The 22982-nt window shown below is 34.4% G+C and overlaps 1 protein-coding gene across 5 annotated transcripts in view; it reads left to right on the forward strand.

The window, feature by feature from the left end:
- The window catches only part of Srbd1 (S1 RNA binding domain 1), a 250085-nt gene that overhangs the window by 101233 nt on the left and 125870 nt on the right, over positions 1-22982 (forward strand). For all 5 annotated transcript variants that reach the window (XM_048804452.1, XM_048804449.1, XM_048804450.1 and 2 more), the window contains 2 exons: positions 1118-1208; positions 1901-2008. In XM_048804452.1, the coding sequence (XP_048660409.1) occupies positions 1118-1208; positions 1901-2008 (199 nt within the window). The remainder of the gene's footprint in view (positions 1-1117; positions 1209-1900; positions 2009-22982) is intronic.

The raw sequence follows: 22982 nt of genomic DNA on the forward strand, positions 1-22982 counted from the left end.
AAAAACCAAAAAACAACCAAAAAAGAATTTTACACCGACTGCCTTAGGAAAATCAGCTCTTCACTTTATTATTTGCCAGTTCCAAGTGCCTATTTGAAAATATTTTATAATTTGTAATATATTTATAGTTATATTTATAACTTAAATATAATAAAATTATTTCTAATATAATAATTTATATTTATTTATAATTAAAAGAAGATTCTTTGATTTTTCTTGATTGTTAATTGCTAAAAGTATTTTTTTTTTTTTTTGGTACTGGGGATTGTACTCAGGAGCACTCGATCATTGAGCCACATCCCCAGCCCTATTTTGTATTTTTATTAGAGACAGGGTCTAGCTGAGTTGCTTAGCACCTCGCCATTGCTGAGACTGGCTTTGAACTTGCGATCCTCCTGCCTCACCTTTACCAGCTAGGGATTACAGGAGTTACACCTGTTACAGGATTACACGCCTGGCTGTTAAAAGTATTTTTTAAAAAATAATTTTGTTGCTCCTTTGTGTTGTTTTTTTTCTATTTCATTAATTTCTGTTTTTAACTTTATTATTTCCTATCTTCTGCTTTCTTTTGAAATTATTCTGTTGTTTTCTTAACCTCCTTGTTAGGAAAACATTGTTTACTTAGGTCACTTATTTGTATTAGGTGATTACACTCAAATCTGCATGAAGTTTTAATTAAAAAAATATTTTTTATTAGAAATAAAATATTTTCTGTGTATTATAGTGTAGAAAAGTGCAATTCTTAAATATATAACACAAAGATTTTTATTAGGAAACAAATTCATATGTCTACAACTAAAAAGAAGAAAAAGAATAGTATTACAACAGTGTTTACTATGTAGTGAGTATTCAGTAAATGTTAGTTTTTACTAATTTGTTAACATTAACTGTTTTGTATAACAAAATAAGTGTAGGGATTGTTACAATCCATGTTACTTTGAAAGAAACAGTTTTTCAGAGGTCTTAGGGAGAAGTGAAAATGAATGATTTAGATTGCATTTGAAAAGACAAGCCTTTTCTCTTACAACTGGCTTAATCACAACACTGGTGTTATATTTTGTAATTTCTTACAACAAAATGGCTTTTTATTTATTTATTTTTTCCATTTTCTTTTAAGGTCAGATACTTCATACTGATGTGGTTTACTTGCATTGTGGACAAGGCTTCAGAGAGGCTGAGAAAATAAAGAGGCTTTTGCTGAATTTCAAGTATGAAAATAAGTAATCTTTTCAGTACTTCACTGGCCCAGCAAGAGATTCCTTTGAAACCTAAAATAGGGAGGGATCAAGGGAGGTGCCTTGGTGAGAGAGAGGGAGGCTTGTAAAACAATGCTGGGGCAAACTTCTGGAGAACTGCATATGGGGACTCCTGACAAGTGCTGCTTCCTCTCTCTTTCACAAATAAGAGGTGGTGATGTTGCCAAAAGTGAGCATTTATTTCTTATCTTTGGCCAGTCTTCTTCCCCTGTCTTCTTTTCCTTTCTTCCTTCCTTTCCATTCTCCTTTTGTTCTCTGAGGAATGGTCATAGTTTTAGTTAAGAATGTTCAGAAATTATGACAACATAATTCAGCCATATTTTCTTTATTACGGCTTAGAATGCCCCAGCTTTAACCTACTGCCATTTAATTTTGATTCCTGTTGATGGGAAGAAAGCTGACTGATTCTTCTTGACATTGTATGACAATAAACTGTTTTTTCACTGCCATCTATACCAAATGCAAGGGCAGTATCTTTTAAACTGCATGTCTATTTTTCTTTGAAACAATGGAGAGGTTGCTTGGATATATGAGAGATTAAGAGCAGTGTAGAATAATATTTGTGCATTCTGTACATTTTCTCTGGTTGATTTCAGAGCATGCCTTGAACTCATCCAGTTTCTCATTCTGTTTCTGCCTTGAAGCTGCAGCACAGTGGTGATTGGAAATGGAACTGCCTGCCGGGAAACCGAAGCTTACTTTGCTGACCTGATAATGAAAAATTACTTTGCACCACTGGATGTTGTTTACTGGTAAGGATGTTAGGAATATTTGTTTTCTTGGAGAGCCATGGGAGCTTCTAAAGTTCCTTTTGTGATGAATTCTCCTTTCTCTTTTTTAAGATGTATGTCTTATTTGTCCTCCTTTCCCAACCCACCTCTTGTTGTTCATGAGAGTTTTGTAGAATTATGTGAAGTGTCTGTCCCTTGGAGAAATTTAGGACAGGAATGACTAGAGCAGGATGGGTCCTGAATCCTCTCACAGAAGCAGCATATTAGGGCTCACCTAATGTGATTTTCCAGGTGTGCATGGTATGTGTGTTTGTGTTGGGGGTTAGCAGTTACAGATTGTACATAACTTTGCCTGCCTTCTCCCAAATATTTTAATGAATCATTGCCCTTCGGAACTGAGAGCCAAGGTAAGGATATGAGTTAAAAAGAATTTTTGATGTTCCTTTCTCATTTGTCTTCCTGGTTACAAGATTTCTTTACATATAGGCATACATATAACTTATGGATGGTTGTGGATCAGTTTGACTCAGTTTCTTTTAGGACTTTCTGGTAGTCCTGTTTTCATTTTCTGTCGTTTTCCCTTTGGACCTCAAATAGCCAAGATTACCCATTTCAAACTGTAGTGGAATGAATAGGTTTATTTCTAAGAAAGAGGGTAGAAATAGTGGTGGGTATTTAGGGGAAAAGTACTCAAGAGCCATTTCCCACTGCTTAATGAGAAATCTAATAACTATGATTGTCAGATAATAAATAGGGGATTTGTAGGATGAATAATGCAAAATAAATAATTAAACCTACAAAAGGAAGAACTCTAGGATTCATTTAGTAGGCTAGAAAATATGGGACAGATATTTAGTGTAATATTCCAAGTGCTTAGAGTGTATGTAATCAGATTAAGTCAGGAAAACAAAGTCAGGGTGCCCAAAGAGAACTAGGGGAACATTAGGGACAAACTGTAGGTTCCATAGAGCATGGTTCAGGAAAGGTATAGATTGAAAAGTTCACCTTAGCTTTTTTCCTTCTCTCTCTTGTGTTACTCAAGTTGGCCTGGGTAATACTGTGGGTCTTCCTATTCTGAAACTGAAAAAATGTACTTAGTACTTAGTCCCTTTGAGAACCTAAAATAAGTACCCGATACAGCTGATTCTGTTAGTTTTTTTTTTTTTTTTTCCCCACAGCCAACTTTGATTTCTTTTTCACTTGTTACATTCATTTGATGTAAATATCTTGGGTACATTTGTAGTGATTATAAATACAACTCTCAAATCATAAAAAACTTTAAGTAATAAAAACATTCTGAATTGCATGTGAATATTTTGAGGAAGGGTACTGTGGATTAAATCTAGGCCCCTGCATATGTAAGGCAAGTGCTCTACCACTGAGCTATATCCCTAGCCCTCATCTGATATTTAGATAGTATATAGTACTAGAAAGGGTGAGCCATGGAAAGACAAATCTGGATTCCCTTTTTGTTTTCATCATTTACTAGTTATGCAAGGTTAGAATAGTTTCTCAGTTTAGCTTCACATTTCCCTTCATCTTTAAAATGGGAAAAAGAGCTGGGCATGTGTCATATGTCCATAATCCCAGTGACTTGGGAGGCTGAGGCAGGAGTATCATAAGTTTAGGTCAGCCTGGACAATTTAGTGAGCCTATCTCAAAATAAAAAGTAAAAAAGGCAGGGAGTGTAGCTCAGTGGAGTGCTTGCCTAGTCTGCATGAGACCTTGGTTTAATCCCCAGTAGTACAAAAAACAAAAAGCAAACAAACAAATGAGAATTTACAGTGACTGCTTTAGGAAAATCAGCTATTCAACTTCGTTTTATTATTTCCCAGTCCCAAGTGCCTATTTGAAGATACCATGTTTTCTCATCTAACACTTTGAGGTTATATTGAAATTGAAATCTCCATGCTTTCTCAGGTAGTCATTTTTTGGTACCTTCTAAACAAATAAACTGATGTACATTCTTATATTCCTTTCACTCATCCTGAAAAACCTTTCCCAGTGATATATACTAACACATTTCCTCTGACCTCTTCCTTCTAACACTTTCACCTTGACTTGCTGCAGTAGGTTAGCACATACTATAATCCAAAGTTAACATTTCTATCATGACCCATGTATCCACCTTTTCTATCATCTGTTTCTCTCCCTACTCTTAAAATACCTTACATATTATGGGGGAAGTCATGCAAAGCTTCAAATCAAGTTGCAGAACGTAATATAGGCTTAGTTAATCAGACAGGTTTAAAAGTTGGAAGTATTCTTGAAAAATTGTACTATTTTTTGTATCATTTAAAGTGTATTGATGGAATGATTTGCCATTTTCAGTCTCCTGCCAGATTGCAGGCACTCAATTTACTAATATCCTAATATTTGTTTCTATTAATGTTAAATTACTATACTTAATTATGTTTTAATCTTTTATTCCCATTTTTTCTTTTATAAAGAATAGGGATTTTTTTTGGGTGTGTGTAAGTAACAATAGTGAAATTTATTGAAATGTAGAAATGGCTTAGCTGCTTGGAGACATTTGTGTTCATAGGTATTCTGTCCATTGTCTCCTTCACTGAAGCCTTCTCAGATCAAAGGACCATATTTATCTCTATCTCCTTTACATTAAGAATATTAAGTGTCTATCTTGGCAAATATTAATTTTATAAGTATTTATTCATATTATCCATTTAACTTTTTAGTTAGATATGTCTTCTTAAGACTATTGACTGGAATTATTATAAGTTGAGTATCATTTACCTGAAATGCTTGGGATAAGAAGTGTTTGTAATTGTTTTGGATTTTAGAGTATTTGTATGTACATAATGAGATATCCTGGGGATGGGACCCAAGTTTAAACACAAAAATTTATTTATGTTGCATATACACCTTATATATATGGCTTGAAGATAATTTCATACACTATTTATGGTGTACCCATGTTTTGACTGTTCTGTCACATAAGATCAGGTGTGGAATTTTCCACTCTGGTCTAATGTCCGTACTCAGAAAGTTTCAGATTTGGGCACATTTCAGATTTTAGGTTTTTGAATTAGGGGTGCTCAACTTTTATATGCACAAAGTATAGAAATTTCTGTTCTGCATAATGCTCTAGTAATTCTGACTTTATGCTCTATTTTTTCATTGATAAGAAAATTTGCAATTGACAATTATAGACTTATAGTTTCCCCCAAATAAATGATGATTTGGAAATAAGATAATTATATGGTTAGAGTTGTTATTTAATGAACTATGAAAGAACTGAAAATAATATTTAATCTCTGTATCTTGTATTTCAAACTTTGATTAAAAGATTAGGCCAAATGTTGCTTAGAATCACAGCATTTTGTGTATTTTGGACTATCACAGATATACATGAGGCCACTTAAAACTTGGGATCAGAAAATGGAAGAGAACATTTTGTGTTGTTTTTGACTTTAAGTTTAATGTTTCTACTCTGAAAGCTGCAACATATAGATGGATTTGAGTAGGCAAATATAGGAAGCAAGAAAATATAAATTATTTTTGCTTTCTAATGATCTTTCTCATTAGAACAGTGAAAAAAATTGAAAATAGATTGAACTGAGAAGGTGTGGTATGTAACAAAAGAATGAGAGAAAAAAAAAGAAGGAATGGTATTATATAGAGGGCTGGGAATGTGTTTTCAGAGGTTACTATATACATGGGGCCTAGTGAGTGAAGGCCATGGCCTTAATCAGATCATATTAGTCAAAAAGGCCTGATGCTGGACACTTGTGAAGCACACATTGAAGCCTATTCTGGTGCAATACCAACCTCTAATAAAAGAAATTGGTATTGCTTTAATTTAAGGAATATAGCTTTGTTGCTTGAGATAAATTGATGTACCCGCCAGAGTTTCTAGCTGAATTACAGGGAATTTGATTGAGCCTTAAAGGATAACTCACTTGTTATCTTGATAGCAAAGCCAGTGAAAATTTTTTGCCTTAAAATTTTAAAAGTCAACTTTTTTTCTTTAAAGGTATTACAAATATGTTATGTACATTAATTAGAAAATACAGATATATGGTAAAATTTCCTATTTCCTAAATTGCTTGGACTGTATTTCTGGATATATATATATATATATATATATATATGTGTGTGTGTGTGTGTGTGTGTGTGTGTGAAGAAAATCTTTTATATATTTATATATATTTATTGTTTTCCCATGCCAACAAACACACTCTGCTTCATCTTTTAAAGTTTACTAGATAACATTCTTGTGTAGTTGAGTCTTATTTAGTCATGCCTTATTCAAAAGCTTGCTTTTTCTAGTCATTACCATTATAAGCTAAGCTAAAGTAAATGTTCTTATGCTAGATATTTGCATGTGCCATATTTTCTTTAAAATACATTCTGGGAATTAGAGTATGAGTTTAAAGGAACACCTTATCTCTTCTCCTACCTGAAAAATGCTGAAATACCAAACCTAGAATACTTAGGTTATTTCTATACTACATTTCTCCTTTCAATATGTTAACCACTTCAGGATTCTGTTATTTAGAAACTTATATTGCTTTTATATATATAAAGGTCCACACAGAAAGGGAAGAAAATAAAGTATTTTTTTTGGGGAACGGGGATACCAGGGATTGAACTCAGGGGCACTTGACCACTGAACCAAATCCCCAGCCCTATTTTGTATTTTATTTAGAGACAGGATCTCACTGAGTTGCTTAGCATTTCACTTTTGCTGAGGCTGGTTTTGAACTTTTGATCCTCCTGTCTTAGCCTCCTGAGCTGCTGAGATTATGGGCGAGAAACATTTTTTTAATTGTCAAATACATCAAAATATACCAAAGACTATATAAGTTCTATACAATTTAAAAAGAACAAAGTGAACATTCTTATTTCCAGCTTTGAAACCCTTTATTAGCTTCTTCTTTGGATTGTCTTTTGCTGCCTATCCTCTTTCTACACCCCATGTAATTGCTTGTTTTTGTCAACTTCCTTGCTATGTCCAAAAGACCTGCTAAGAACAAGGTAGAGGAGGAGGAAAAGTTTATTTGATTCACAATTTCAAATGTCTCAATCCATAAATGCCAACTCTATTGTTCTGGGCTGCAGGTAAGGCAGAACATCTTGGTGAATGGGTATCGTGGAGAAAAGCAATTCAGGACATGGCACTAGGAAGCAAAGAGCTCCACTTACAAACTATATACCCCAATGGCACACCCCCAGTGACCCACTCTCTAGCCACACCCTGCCTGCCTACAGTTACTACCCAGTTAATCTATTCAGCTGGATCAACACATTGATTAGGTCAAATCTCTCATAACCTAATCATTCACCTCTAAATTTTCTTGCACTGCTAACACATGAACTTTTGAGCGACACCTCATATCTAAACCATGAAGCTGCTATTTTGAATTTTATGTGAATTATTGCTTATTTAAGAAAATTAATTCTAATTATGCATGTTTAAGTCTTTGGAAATACAGTGCTATATTGTCTTCCAAAATGATTTCCAGTTGATACTCTTAGCAATAAATCTCTGATTCCATTGTTTTGTGGCATTGGCTATTAAACACTGTGTCTATTTTGGTATTTTTGTTTTGATTTTCATAGACTTGAGTTGATTTTCATATAATTAACTAATTATATGACCTTATGTAGGATACGTAAGCTTGTTGTAATAGTTTCTTTATCCATAAAATAGGATAATAATAGTTCCCATCTTAAAAAATTGTTTTGAAGGTTAAGTGAGTTAATATATGGAATGTGCTTAGAATAGCACCTGGTACATACTTGCCATTATTATTAGTGAGGTCAGTGGACATTTATATTTCAATTGTTCATTGGCTGTTTGGGGGTAATCAGGGATAGCTTATTTATGTCCTTTGTTCATTTCTTCTCCCTATTCCAGGTTTTCATTTCATTCAATGATTTGGGAAGTCTTTCTATTATTAATTATTAATCTGTCATGATTTTTTCAAATTATGGAAAAATTTTCCCCATTTTTGTTTATAATTTGATCTCTTTATATACAGAAGTTTAAATTTTCTCAGATTTATCTTTTATTTTTGAGTTTTGTATTATGTTTGAGTCTAGAATATTAAAAAGTATTGTATAGTAATGTTGAATATATAAATCTCGCATATGTCCAGGAATATCAATTTTTAAAAAAAATGCAGACTTCTCAGGCTTTTATTTTCCTAACTTTTCTTTAATTCTTTTTCTTTGTGAAGCCACAGAATTACTTATATACCTGCTTCAAAGTATGATTCTGTAAGAAATTAAAAATTGACTAGAGAACCTTAGTTTAGATAACAGAAGTAGAGACTAGAAGAAACTTAAATAACCTGAGAAAAGTTTTGAAAAACACAGGATGGATGCTGCTTTTCCCACCCCTTTGTTTTTAAGGTGTCCTCATTCACCCAGCTGTTATATTTTGTGAGCCGCAGAGCCTCCTGGTTTCTCCCCTTTCTTCACCTCCCCTCCTTTACTTTTCCATTTCCTTTCTCTTCCTTTCTTTCCACTTCCTTTTCTTCCTTAATTCTTTTGTTTGTTTGTATGTAGTTTAGTCATCTCCTGTTGTTTGGCCAGCAGGGTTATTTCCAATATCTGGTTCTAAAACTAGTGGTACAAACCAACAAACCACAATTTTAATATTTATTTACAGGCATATTTAGTATGATATTGGTTATGAGCTGAGGAAGAAAGGCATTTCTGTTTTTAAATTTATCATTGATACTCAATAGTAAGAGTATTTATATATTGATAAGAAAATGAAGTGTTTTTTTTGCCATCAAGTAGCATTTTATATTGCTTTTATTCCATTTGTAATATATTGGAATTGTTAAATGTATGAGGTGATGTCTTTTAGATCTTCAAAATTTTAGCCATTACTCTTCAAACATTGTCTCATTCTCTCTGTGTTCTTATTCAGAAATTTTAACTATATGCATATTTAGCCTTCTCACTCCATTCTCCATGGCTTTTAACCTCTCTTTTTCATTTTCTGTCTCTTGTCTATCTGGGCTGCTTTGTGGTTGATTTCTTCAGGTCTTTCTTCCTAGTTCACTAGTTTTTTCTTTAGCTTTATTTATTCATGTGTTGGTGGGCATTGGGGTCATTGCCAGTGTTTGTCTATTACAAATAAAGGAGCATGAACATTTTTTTAAACAAGCCTGTGAGCATATGCTTTCATTCTCTTAGATAAACAAACATGTGGAAAGGGTATATTGTATGGTAGGTATGAGATTAGCTAAAGAAACTGCCAAATTATTTACCAAGGTAGTTGTACCATTTTGCATTCCTACCAATGATGTATCAGAGTTCTGGTTTCTCCATATCTTCAATGGAATTATGGAATTATGGCTATTGTTTGGTATGGTCAGCCTCATTAAATTTAGCTATTTTAATGGATTTGTTGTGGTATCTCATTGTGGTTTTAATCTGCATTTTCCTAGTGATTAATGATGTTGAGCATTTTCATTTGCTTATTTGCCATTGTGCATCATCTTTTATGAAGTATCTGTTCAGATCTTCTCATTAACAAAAATTGAATTGTTTTCCTTCTTTTTATAAAATAAGAATATTTTAAAATGTATTCTGAATACAAACCCTTTCTCGGGTATATTTAAAAAAAAAATTTGGTACCAGGAATTGAACCCAGGGGAGCTTAACCACTGAGCAACATTCTCAGCTCATTTAATTTTTTTTATTTTAATACAGGATCTCACTAAGTTGCTTAGAGCTTTGCCAAGTTGCTAAGGCTGCTTTTGAACTTGCAATCATCCTCCTTAGCCTTCCTATCCTTACAGGTGTACAACACTGTGCCTGTCTCAGGCATGTTTTTAAAACATATACTGGTCTGTAGCTTTTTAGTTTTTTAAAACCAGCATTATTTGAATAGCAAATAATTTTAATTTTGATGAAATCCAACTTAGGTTTTTTAAAAATAGTTTTTGTCTCCTATTTAAGAAGTGTTTGGCAAAACCAAGGTTGCTATAATTTTCTTCTATTGTAGAAATTTTACAATTTAACTTTCATTTAATTTTTATAGGATTGACATAATTTTTAAAATTTATTTATTTATTTTTTGTGGTGTTGGGGTATTGAACCCAGGGCCTTGTGCATGCTAGGTAAGCACTCTACCAATTGAGCTATATCCCCAGCCCCATATAATTTTTAATTTCTATTTTTACCTGTAGAAATTCTATTTTGTGTGCTTGATTATTTATGGTTTTTAGTTGTTTCTTAATATATTTTCAAGCCTGTCTTTGACTTCCTTAACCATATTAAGCATTTTGTCTTATAGTCTTGTGATAATTTTAGTCTAACACACTTGCAAATTGATTTCTGCTGTCTGTTGTTAACTTCTGATTCAGCTTTGTGGTGTTTTGTTTCCTTTTCTGTTCAGTTTTTATTGTGAACTCCTGATTTTCTTGGGAATTTTTCTGTTGGAATTCATTGAGGCCTGGATTGATTGTGGGTTGCTTCAAAGAGGATTTGCATTTTTTCTGCCGGGTGCCTGTAGATGCTACCAGTATCTAGGATCACTTAAATTCTTAGTTTTCTTTTGACTGCCCAGGTAGTGTGAATTTCAGATGCAAACTACCGAGATGACTTATGGTTCTACATTCTTTCTCATCAGTGATTCTGTATACATCAGCCTGTGACAAAGTTTGAGTTAGTCTGGTTTCTTTGTTATATACCAGGGTAGGATGTAGTGAGTTTATTTCTATTTTACCCTTATACCAAAGTCTTAACTCTTTGGGGTCCCAGTTTTACATATTTGAGGGAAGGTAGAGGAATCTCTTATTACCACCTGCCTGAGGTGCATTCTAGGTTTTGTCTTCTGTTCCTCTGGTTCTGTGAAACTCCTTGAGGCCGTGAAGCTAGAAAACAAAATATACTCAGTTCAGCAGATACCCTAGGCTGACAGTCAGCCTTAGAAATCCAGCATCTCATATGTATTGTAATTTTTTTAGTTTGAGTATTTCTCTTACAAATCCACTGATGCACCTGAGAAGATATATTTGGGATTTTTAGTTTTCAAAAATAGGTTAACCCAGGTGGATAATCTGTTTTATTACTGGAAAAAGGGGCCACTATTTGGTGTTCTATATTAAATTTAAAATTTGGTGTTTTCATAAAAGAAAATGTAATTAGTATAATTAATCACCTTTGTTTATACTTTTAGGAATTACTTGTTTCTTTCACTTATTTTCAGGTTATAAGATGTCTATTAAAAATGTGTACATGATATAGCTTATCTTATTTCTTTATCAAGTCTGTTTCATTCTGGGAAACATTGCTTTGCTATATAGGAGTTCATAGTTGGCAGAGTTAGCTTCCTCTGTCCCTCTTTTTCTTCTCTTCCCCAACTCAGTAGCTGAATTTTCTCGTCCTTCCAAGTTTCTGATCTCCTTGGAGTTGAGGAGAATATGGAAAAGAAGCATAGACTTAGGAAGTTGCAATTAGAGAAATGCAAATTAAAGCCACACTGAGATTCTGTCTCACTACAGTCTGAATGGCAATTATCAAGAATACAAGTAACTATAAATGTTGGCGAGGATGTCAGGGAAAAGGTACCCTCATAGATTGCTGATAGGACTGCAAATTGGTGCAACCACTCTGGAAGGCAGTATGGAGATTCCTCAGAAAACTTGGAACGACATCACTGTTGGATCCAGTTATCCCACTTCTCGGCATATTCCCAAATGTCTTAAAATCTGCATTCCACAGTGACACAGCCAAATCAGTGTTCATGGCAACTCAGTTCACAATAGCCAAGCCTATGGAACCAACCTAGATGTCCTTCAATAGATGAATGGATAAAGAAAATGTGATATCTGTATACACACACACACACACACACACATACACACATACACAGAGTCAAATATTACTCAGCCATAAAGAAGAATGAAATTATGGCATTTGCTGGTAAATGGATGGAACTGGAGACTCTTCATGCTAAGTGAAATAAGCCAGTCCCAAAAAACCAAAGGCCAATTGTTCTCTCTGATAAATGGATGCTAATACCCAATAAGGTACAGGAGAGGGAAGAATAAAAGTTCATTGGATTAAACAAAAGGGAATGAAGAGAAGAGAGATGGGATGGAAACGGGAAAGACAGTAGAAAGAATTGGACATAACTTTTCTGTGTTCATATATGAGTAACAACAATCAGTGTAATTCCAAAAATAAATAAATAAACAAAGGATTTATAATAAGAAAAATAAAAATAAAAGAAAGTTGGAACAGTAGTCACAGCTGAGGATAAAAATGATATAGCTTTCATTCTCTGGCAATTTAATTTTTTTTTTTTAAGTATGCCCAAAAGTTGCTAGGGTCCTCTTGGGGCTGATTCTTTCATGAGACATTTTAAAGAATTTTTCTTCAAAATTTGTTTTCTTAGTTTCTCCAATTAGTAGGCTATGACATGGGAGTTATTCTTTGCAGTGTACCAGTTGTGGCTGTCTTTCTCCAGAATAAAAAAATAAATAATTCACTATATCTAGGTTATGTTACTACTCAGTCCTCTTGTACAGAATCTCTGTTTCCATATATATATATATATATATACACACACACACATACACACACACACACATATATATACATACATACATATATATATGTATATATATAGAGAGAGGGGTACTGGGATTGAACTCAGGGGCACTCAACCACTGAGCCACATCCCCCAGCCCTGTTTCGTATTTTATTTAGAGACAAGGTCTCACTGAGTTGCTTAGCACCTCATTGTTCTTTTTTTTAATGTATTATTTTTGTTTAATTGATTTTATTTTTTTTAAATACATGACAGCGGAATGCATTACAATTCTTATTATACATATATACCACAATTTTTCATATTTCTATTTGTATATAAAGTAGGTTGACACCAAATTCATGTCTTCATACATGTACTTTGGATAATAATGTCCATCACATTCCACCATCCTTGCTAATTCCCTGCCTTCTCCCTTCCCCTCCCACTCCTCTTCCCTATCTAGAATTTTCATCTGTTCCTCCCATGCTCCCCCTCCCTACCCCACTATGAGTCAGCCTCTTTATATCAGAGAAAACATCCAGCATTTGATTTTTGGTTAACTTCACTTAGTATTATCTTCTCCAACGCCATCCATTTACCTTCAAATGCCATGATTTTATTCTCTTTTATTGCTGAGTAAAATTCCATTGTATATATGTGCCATATTTTTTTTTTATCCATTCTTCCACTGAAGGGCATCTAGGTTGACTCCACTGTTTAGCTATTATGAATTAGCACCTCATTGTTATTGAGGCTGGCTTTGAATCCTGTCTCAACCTCCCCAGCTGCTGGGATTTCAGGCCTGTGCCACAACACCTGACTCTTCCTTTGATTTCCATGAGATTTGCCTCCTCCTCTCTTTTCCTTTTTCCTTTGCAGCTTCCATATATGATAGAGAACATACGACCTTGACCTTCTCTTTCGCTTAACTGATAAGTCTCTAGTACCATCCATTTTTGGAAATGACATTATTTTATTTTTCTTTATGGCTGAGTTTAAAATCCCCATTGTGTATAATGTACACATTTTCTTTATCCACTCATCCACTGATGGATACCTAGGCTGGTTCCATAGTTTGGTTATTGTGAATTGTGATGCTATAAACATGCATGTGCATATATCACTGTAGTATGATGACTTTAATTCTTTAGGATAAATACTGAGAAGTGATACAGCTGGACCATGTGATGGTTTCATGTGTAGTCTTTGAGGAACCTCCTCACTGATTCCCATAGTGGTTGTACTGATTTACAGTTCAACCAACAGTGTAAAAGTATTCCTTCTTCTCCACATCCTCTCTAGCATTTATTATTATTTGTATTCTTGATGACTACCATTCTGGGTTAAGATAAAATGTCAGTGTAATTTTGTTTTGTGTTTGCCTAATTTTTAGTGATGTTGAACTTTTTTTTTTTTCATGTATTTATTGGCCATTTTTGTGTCTTCTTTTGAGAAGTATTTGTTTAATTTATTTGCCCATTTATTAATGGGTTATTTGACTTTAAGTTATAATTTTTGGGTTCCTTTTATATTATAGATATTAATCCTCTGTCAGAAGAGTAGGTACCCAAAGATTTTCTTCATTCTGTGGATTCTTTCTCCAATTCCTAATTGTTTCCTTTCTTGTGTTGAACTTGGCATTGTTTCCTGACCTTTAGAGTTCCTATTGAGAATGTTGCATCTGCCTATATGCTGGAGTGTTGATTCTAGGTGTTGCATGGTTTCTGTTCTAATTCATAGGTATTTGATCCATTTTGAGTTGATTTTTGTGTAGGGTGAGAAATAAGGGTCTACATTCATTCTTCTACACATGGAAAACCAGTTTTTCCAGCACCATTTGTTAAAAAGGCTAGATCTCTTTAAAGCCTACCATGTATCTACTCCTATAGGCTCATTCAGTTCAGGCATCCTTGCCTACTCCCAAAGAGGGATCAATAACGTATTTACATCTCAGCTTTGTTCCCTTTTTAATTCTCTCCCTCTTCTTGTGCTTGCACCGTTCTGTTTATTATCATCTTCCCTTCCCCCTTTATACTTCTTCTGTGTTCTTAGAAGTAGCTCTTGTTCATATCTCTCTCTCTCTCTCTCTCTCTCTCTCTCTCTCTGTTTGAACCCAGAGACATTCTACCACTGAGATATATCCCTAGCTCTTTTAAAAAATATTTATTTATTTATTTGTTCTAATCAGTTATACACAAAAGCAGTGTGTTCTTTGATTCATTGTATACAAATGGAGCATAATTTTTTACTTCTTTGTACACGAAGTAGGGTCACACCATTCGTGTAATCATATATGTAACTAGGGTAATGATGTCCATCTCTTTTCACCATCTTTCCTATCCCCATGCCCCTTCCACTCCCCTTTGCCCAATCCAAACCCCAGCTCTTTATTTTATTTTGAAACAAGTTCTAAGCTGCTAAGGCCAGCTTTAAACTTGTGATCCTGTCTCAGCTTCCGGAGTTGTTAGAATTACAACAATTATAGGAGTTGTGCCACTGCATGGGGCTCGCTGCTTATTCTCCAAGGCATGTTTAGCTTTCAGTATTTCAGGGAGTGTTGATGAAACTCACATAGTGGTCCCAGTGAAGTTTCTCTAAGTTTGCATGTGATGGATGGGATATTCTTCCCCAAGAAGTGTTGGCCATGTATGTTCCCAATTGTGATGGCACAGCAGGAGGAATACACAGCATTCCAGCCATCTTCCTTGAAATATTTTCTCTTGCAACTTTTTAAATTCCCTCTATTCACTTTTCCTAAACATATTCCCATTTTACAGGACAAAGGTGGGTGGTTGCTAATGTTGGTTAAACAGGCCTTTGGGACTTTTGCCAAAATAAAAACATCTCATTACATGTGTTTTCATGAAATCAGCAGTTTACTCAGCAAGCAAATGTTGGGCAGGCTTAGTACTATTTGCTGGGAATAGGAGCAGTGAACCAAAGTCCCTGCCAACTTGAAACTCTCATACTAGTGGGGGAATATAGACAAAAAGATAAATGTGAGTGTAAAATGATAAATGTGTGAGCATTTATATACTATATGAATTAGTGATAAGTCCTAAATAGAGAATTAAAAGCACAAGGGGTAGGGATAGAGAGTAAGAAGTATAATTTAGGTAGATATAGTATAGTAGATATTCTCATCTCTCAGTGATAGGAATTCTGTTTGTGTGGTGTGGTATATCAGATTCGTTTTAAGAAAGCCATCCAGGCTGAAGTAAAGTATGAAAAAATGTTCGTATCTATCCATATTGTGCAGATTTTTATCCCCCTTATTCTCATGTCATATGAGCTCTGTAGAGCCATGTTTTTATATATAGGTTGCAACTCATTGGTGAAAGGTGAAATCAATTTAGTGAGTTTCAGCCAGTATTTTTTTAAGAAGTGAAATAAATAAAAAAATAATATAGGATATACTTCATGTAGAAGACTAAATATTATCTCATGAATATTTGTGTGAGCTGCAGATATATATGTTTATACCAGGTTGTGATGTGAAGTGTATTTGTTATTGTCACTGGTGATCAGAAAAGTTTGAGAAATGTTGTATGAAAGCCAGTAAACTTTTATCCTTTTAAAAGATTTTAAACCTTGAAAAATGCAAAATTAAGAGAGAAGATTAGCCTGTGAGAGTCTCTAATAAGAAGGTAGAAAACTCTTAGAAATATAATTCAGACTACCTTATAAAATTCAAAAGATCCTTTTAAGGAAAGAAAATAGGTAATCGTTTACAGAACACTTTTAGATATGTAAGCTTGACTAATGTTCTTTGCCAGTAAAATCATGAACCTTGATCCTTTCCAAATTCTCTGGCAGAAGTTAAATTAATGGAATTTTAAAAATTAAGACTCTTCATGATAAAACTTTCATAACACTTTCGTTATTAACATAGGCTAATAAGTTTTATTTTTAATTTTATTACAAGGAAAGGGCTTCTTGTAAGCCAGTTCAGAGATGTACCCTTACTAACAAAATGTTACGGAGAAGAGAATATATAAAATAATAATATAAAACACAAACAAAATTGTTGGGTGATTGGTTTTAAAAACCAGTTATATAGCCATTAAAGTATATTGAAAAATAGTTTAATATGTTATCAAGAATGCTTTTTTCCTCTAGAAGATTGTGAATTTTCTTTTCCAAATCAAGTTTGGAAAATATTTTATATTCATACATTTTTCTAAATTTTTGATATCTACTAGTATTTAGTATCTGATTTAGTGCTTGTATAGTTAATCATATTATTCTATATGCAGTTATTCCAGTGTGTTCTAAATAGAGCACATTGACTTCCAGGGGCTTTGCCACCAGAAAAAGATTGAGAACTAAAAGTAAACCAGTCTCTGTGTGCTGATTACAGACTTCTGGCCAAGTATGGATTTTGCAAGAACATATACAAATCTGAAAAAAAGAAAAAGTAACCAAGGTTGTGTTTAAGAGGGGACTCACTGAACTAACAAAAATAGTACTGGAAGAATAAAACTTGGGGCCCTTTTATCTTTTATGCTAAGTATAGCATAAAAGGCTTTTAATGATTATCTTAGGGAAAAGGGATATAGAAAAGGGATCCCATTGCTTGTAGATAATCCTAACCAATTATCATAATTCCTAATGGGGCTAAGAGAAAAGTGGTATCGCTCATTTCCTGTTTTGGTTTGTGAGATAGCATGATCTTAGGGCTGGAGTGGTAGAATCAGTATCAATAAAAATAAACAAACAACCCACTAGAATATAATTAAAATAAGATGATACTAAGAAAAGTGTTTCTTATCTTTTGGCCCAGATGAAACATTTTGTGAAGGTCTGAGTGGATTTTTAATACAATTTTGATAATTGGTAATTATTTTGATAATTGATATTATTTGGTTATATAGCTTCCAAAAGGATATTGATTAGCTAATGGATTTCTGTTTGGTGTGAAGGCCCTGGAGTTATGCCACAGATACCCTATCAGTTAATATAGTAGTCAATAATTTAGTCAAGGTTTGGAGGACACTGAGGCTTTTTAGACTCAATATCTAAGAAGTTTTTTGAAAGACTTTATTTTTTGGACCTGATCTTACTCTGTGAACTCTTGAATAAATGACTTTTGTGATGCTAAGAGAATATTTTGATAGAATTTTTTTTAACATTTATTTTTTAGGTGTAGACAGACACAATGCCTTTATTTTTTTTTATGCGGTGCTGAGGATGGAACCCAGGTCCCATCCATGCTAGGGGAGCGCTCTACCGCTGAGCCACAATCCTAGCCTCTTGATAGAAATTTTGATGGGTTGATTTCTAAGGTTTTTCGAACTCTGACCCTGGATGATTCTATCAAAATAGCATGCGGCAGATTTCCCCTGCGCTGAACTATCTGGACCTTTTTTCCTTTGCTTTAGTTTAAAGAAATTAATTTTCCAACCAATCAATAAGCTTATCTGTACAACCTACGATGTATCTAGCCATGTAAAGCATATAATGTTGTGACGTTAATACTGTTTTACATGGGGGAAAGTTGTGGTTGCTGTTATTTGTCCCTCACTAGTGAGTACTTTCCCTTTTTTATATAGGAAATGTTTCTGGTAATGATGAAGGCCATTCATCAGCCCAACTTGGACAGCCCAAGTTGTTTTCTGCACGTTACTTTGATTATTATGCATAATGACAAGGTGATTTGATATTTAAATTTCTCATTTCTTTCTATAGTGATGGTTTGAGAAGATGTTGGTGACTTTCTAGAATTTTGTTGCCTGACATGTATTGATGTTCCTCTCTATTTCTGTGATTATAAAGAACATCATGTTGATAAGGTTTCCTTGCTGAGATGTTTGTGCTATTGAATAAATTTTAAAATAAATTCATGGTCATTTTGTTGAAAGGTTAGAATATTTTAAAAAATATGTGTTTAAATAGACCATTTCAGTGGAGTACAGTGGGAAAAGAAGCATAAGGAATAAATAATTGGAGTGTGTGTGTGTGTGTGTCTCTTTGGTTTTAAAATAGTGTCTGGATTTGAATTCAATTTGACAGTTTTTGCTCAAAATAAAATATGTTTTGTAACCCATGTGTTTTTATGTCCCTAAGTCCAATTTAAGTATCTGCAGGAGTTATCCTAGCCCACCCTTTACAATAGCCCTTCTTGCAGGTTTTTGTTTATTGACTTAGATTAGAACTGGCCTAGAGCCCAGTGATGGTCATTTCTCATCTTAAGGTTTTGGATTACAAATCTGCTTTTATTGCCAGTTCCAATACAGATTCTTGATTGTTTTTGTTAGTTTTATTGTAGGTTCTTGCCAGAGATACAGTGTAGTATAACCAAAACAGATGTTCTGTTTAGACAAGTGTATTTGCTCTAACAGAATCTAAAATGTAAATTAAACAACAAAGTGTTCAGCATTAATGTAATACTTGAATGAACTTTGAGATTTTACATGATTTTGATAACTTGTAGAAATGAAAGAAACAATGCCTTACCTCAGCAGTTTAACATTTTTTCTGTGCTAGTTTCAGTTTGGGTGTGTATAATTTTATACTCCTCATTACTTCTCCAAGTTGGTATTTTATTGTGATTTGGAGAATAGCATAGAGTTCACCAATTTTATATATCTAGTTTTGTTATTTCCAAAAGTACATATATAAGATGGGCAGTATTTTCTGCCGTATAGACATCAACTAAGTCTAAAAGATAGTTTTTAGAATTCTTGTAAGTAAGTGAAATAATTGTATATGTGTCTTTCCATTAATGGTGTTCTTGGTAAAATTTAGAAATGATAGTATAGGGTTGTGAAGTCCATCTTTTGGGACTTTTAGTAATCATCTCTGTGTCATCAACACAGACATGTAGTGTATATAAGACAAATGTATTAATATTAAGTAATTTTAGTTCTTTTTTTAAAAAATCATAGTTCCTCGAGTAAATTAGATGTGTAAGAGATAGGAGTACAATTGGTTAATAATGGAGCCATTTTTACTTTAAGATGATTAACTTTTTAAAAAAAATGGTTTTTTTAGTTGTAGATGAACACAATACCTTTATTTTATTTATTTTTATGTGGTGCTGAAGGTTGAACCCAGTGCATCACAAATGCTAGGCAAGTGCTCTACCATTGCACACCCAGCCTGAGATGATTAACTCTTCAGCCTATTTTCATTCATGTTTTCAGCTTTTTCATGGCATCAAACAGCTTACTATTTTCCCTCACCTTTGGCCAATACTTTTAAAAGGAAGTACTCAATTGATCATTGAGGAACATTTAAAATGTTTCTTATTTTTACGGTTTGGGTTGCGGAGAATTACTAGGATGTCTTTCTCTCATTTTAGTTTTCAGTGGAAAAATTCAAAATTGCTGGAATCCTTTGCTAAGTGCCTTTTCATGTGGTTATATAGGACTTGGAGATTCAAGGCAAGACAAGATAGTTGAAAATATGAGTTCTTGAATCTACCTAATTCGTGTTTTTGGCCCAGGGTTGGGCAAGGAGGCTTTGGATTCTAATGTATTTTGTGTGGCTAATTCTTTGTATTATGCTCTCCTACCTTATTGAAATATACCACTTTCAAGTTCTCCACATCCGTACATTTCTAAGGTTACACCCAGCTTAATTCCCATTACTTTTCCGCTTCATAGCACTTGCATTTTGAAGGAACCCTAATGTGTGGGTTCACATTATGATAATGAGGCTTCAGGGTGTGGGGGATTTAAGATGTCTCAGGTCTAGTTGCAGAATAAAGTTCAGAAGCACTTGTAAAACTTGTCTGATTGGTAGATCGAGGTGCTTTTATTTATTCACTACTCATGCAGCATTAATCCGTATTTCATCAAGTACCTACAGTGCTGTAATTCTAGATGTGACCCTGGGTCTTGATTTACTTTAGCTCCGTTTTCTTTATTAATGTGCCATGAAAGAGGTACATGAAAGATAGCTAACATCAAAGTACCTTTTAAAGTAAAATGGTTGATAGGAGTTCCCTGGTATTTAACATTGTCTGTCAAATGTTTCAGCTGGTTGGCTTCCTTTTACAAGCTATTGCTTGTTGCTGCACTAAAAGAAATTTAAAGCCCTTGTTTCAAGTTTTGAGGGGTGGTGGGTGGGGGATGGTAGTAATGGTGCTGATGGCCGTGGTGGTGGTGGAGTGGCATTTGTGAGCCAGGGAAGAGAGGTTAAGAACATACTCTTTTTCATCTCTGCTCCCAATATTGTTTTCATATATTTCTGTGGGTTGGGAGTCTTTAGTCCAATACAATGCTTATGATTAGAAAGAGGCACTTATTTCTATCAGGAGATTGAAGAAGATGGCCAAAGAAAATCTTCAAACCTCTGTGAAAGAAAGAATAAAAGACCATGTTAGTATCTGATTCAGAGATTGTTTGAATAATTAAAGTTCACAGCCTGTTTATTCTTTACTGAGTCATATGAGAAAAAGCTGTTAAATGTAGTAATGTGGGAAACTGAGTCTGAAGAAAGAATGAAGGAAACAGAACTCAGAGAATGCTTGCCATATGTATTGTAGAATATTTATTTTTCCATAAACACATCTTTTAGAGGGTGCTGTCTCTGTTCTGGGCTGGGAGACAAACTTCTTGTAGCTAAGGTTTGAAACTAATTCCTTTTTTGTTTTACAAATATTAGTTGGCTGTTTTTCATTATTCAAGAAAAAAATCATTTAAAAGCCTTTTACTTTTTAGATTCTCAGCAGGGTTATCTCTGGATCTATTCCTAGCATTCTTTTTTTATCATAGAACCTTATTGATCTGAATAGTGAAGAATAGAAATTATGGAATGTTTTAGAAAGTGAAATTTACTTGCCTTCAAGTTCATACTTTGTTTTCAACTGACTAACATAAATTTGATGCAGAGGTCTTCAAAAGTCTATTATCATAAAAATTCCTCTGTAAATAGCATTTGTCAATGTGTATTTGTATAGCATTAAAATACTGAAAACAGTATACTTTCTTGATATTCTTTAATTTGTGTATAGTTTCCTGTGTGCCTTTTTATTCATATATGTTGTGAAAATAATTTTCAGCTTGGTCCTGGTCATAACACTTTATTGAATTTAAGAAATCAGTACTACAGCTGTCAGAGGATCTTGATAATGGCCTTTTCTTTTCAAGGAATGCAGATGATTTGAGAGATTATAACTGTCAATATAGAATGAGTGACAGAAGTCTTCTGGGTTTTTTGAAGAAAGATTGCCTAGTATGTGTGAGGAGTGAAAAGTGTAAGCAGTTTATTTGAATCTGTGCTTAAATAAGGAAAGTAGGGGAAAGAGATACTTTTGCTCATTTGCTGATACAGGCAATGCAGAACTTTTGCTCCTATTACCATATACCATATATGGTCACCCCTGCCGCAGTCCAGCTGCAGCAAAATAACCGGGGGGTGACGAACAACTTGTGTAGATTGATACAGCAGGAGTGGAAGCCGTTTATTGTAGGACAGGAGCAGTATTTATACATTCCACACAGCTTATCTAATTAGCATAAACTAGATACATCAGTCAACCAATCAGGAATCTCTACATTTAATGGCTCGCTTTTGTTACTTCTCAAACCACTCCCTCTGGCATTTTGCCAGGCACCATCCAGACTTGTTTACGAACTTTAACATTCCCCTGACAAAATGCCAGGTGTTATTTTGACTTGTTTACAGACTCTAACATTTCCCCCTTTTGTTTAATTTAAATAACGACCATAGTGGTTTTTACAGAAACACCATAAATAACCTGCTACAAACAGAAAGGGAGGATACAAAATGCCACAATACCAAGCCAATTGATGGCTCCATGCAAGAAGCCCTTGGAAAAATTATACCAGCAATGACACTGTTAGCAAAGATACCGAGTTACAATTTGTTGTAGATTACAGTTTGTTGTCTCAGTCCAGGTAAAGCAGTGTCTCAATAGATTAACTCACAGACCAGGTAAATCACAGTCCAGGTAAGTTCTGCAGGCAGTTAGCTTAAATCACAGTCCAAGTAAGTTCTGCAGGCAACTAACTTGATCCGAAGTCTCGACCGTTTCTCAGCCGAAGACTCGTCCGGTTTTCAGCAACATTGGAAATTCTTCCACCTTGGTCTGGGACGCACTGGGACGAAGGCAGGAACTCCGGATGGCTAAAGAAAATCCTGTAGCATTCTACTAAGAAAACAACCTTCTGAACAATTTAGTACATTATCTCAAGGTTTTTTTGCATTTGAAATAAGCATTAATAGTGCTCATTACTCATCAGCTTCCAGGTGTGGGAGAACCATTGTAGCTTAGTTATTGGCATTGAAAATGACCAAACATCAGGGACACCAGTAGCGTCTTCTGCTGGCTGTAGTGCCTGGGCAGCCCCAGATGGCCCTGGGGAGTGTCCCGGACTCAAACTGCTACTGGGCACAGGGAGCAAGAGCCTGCGAGACTGTGCCTCCAGGTCAGGTCTAGATTTGGGCTCGCGGCAGTGGAAGAGCCAGCTCCCCGGCCAGGAGGCGGGGAAGGGCCAGTCGCCG

This window comes from Marmota marmota, unplaced genomic scaffold (assembly GCF_001458135.2).
Source record: "Marmota marmota marmota unplaced genomic scaffold, marMar, whole genome shotgun sequence".
Lineage (NCBI taxonomy): Eukaryota > Metazoa > Chordata > Mammalia > Rodentia > Sciuridae > Marmota > Marmota marmota.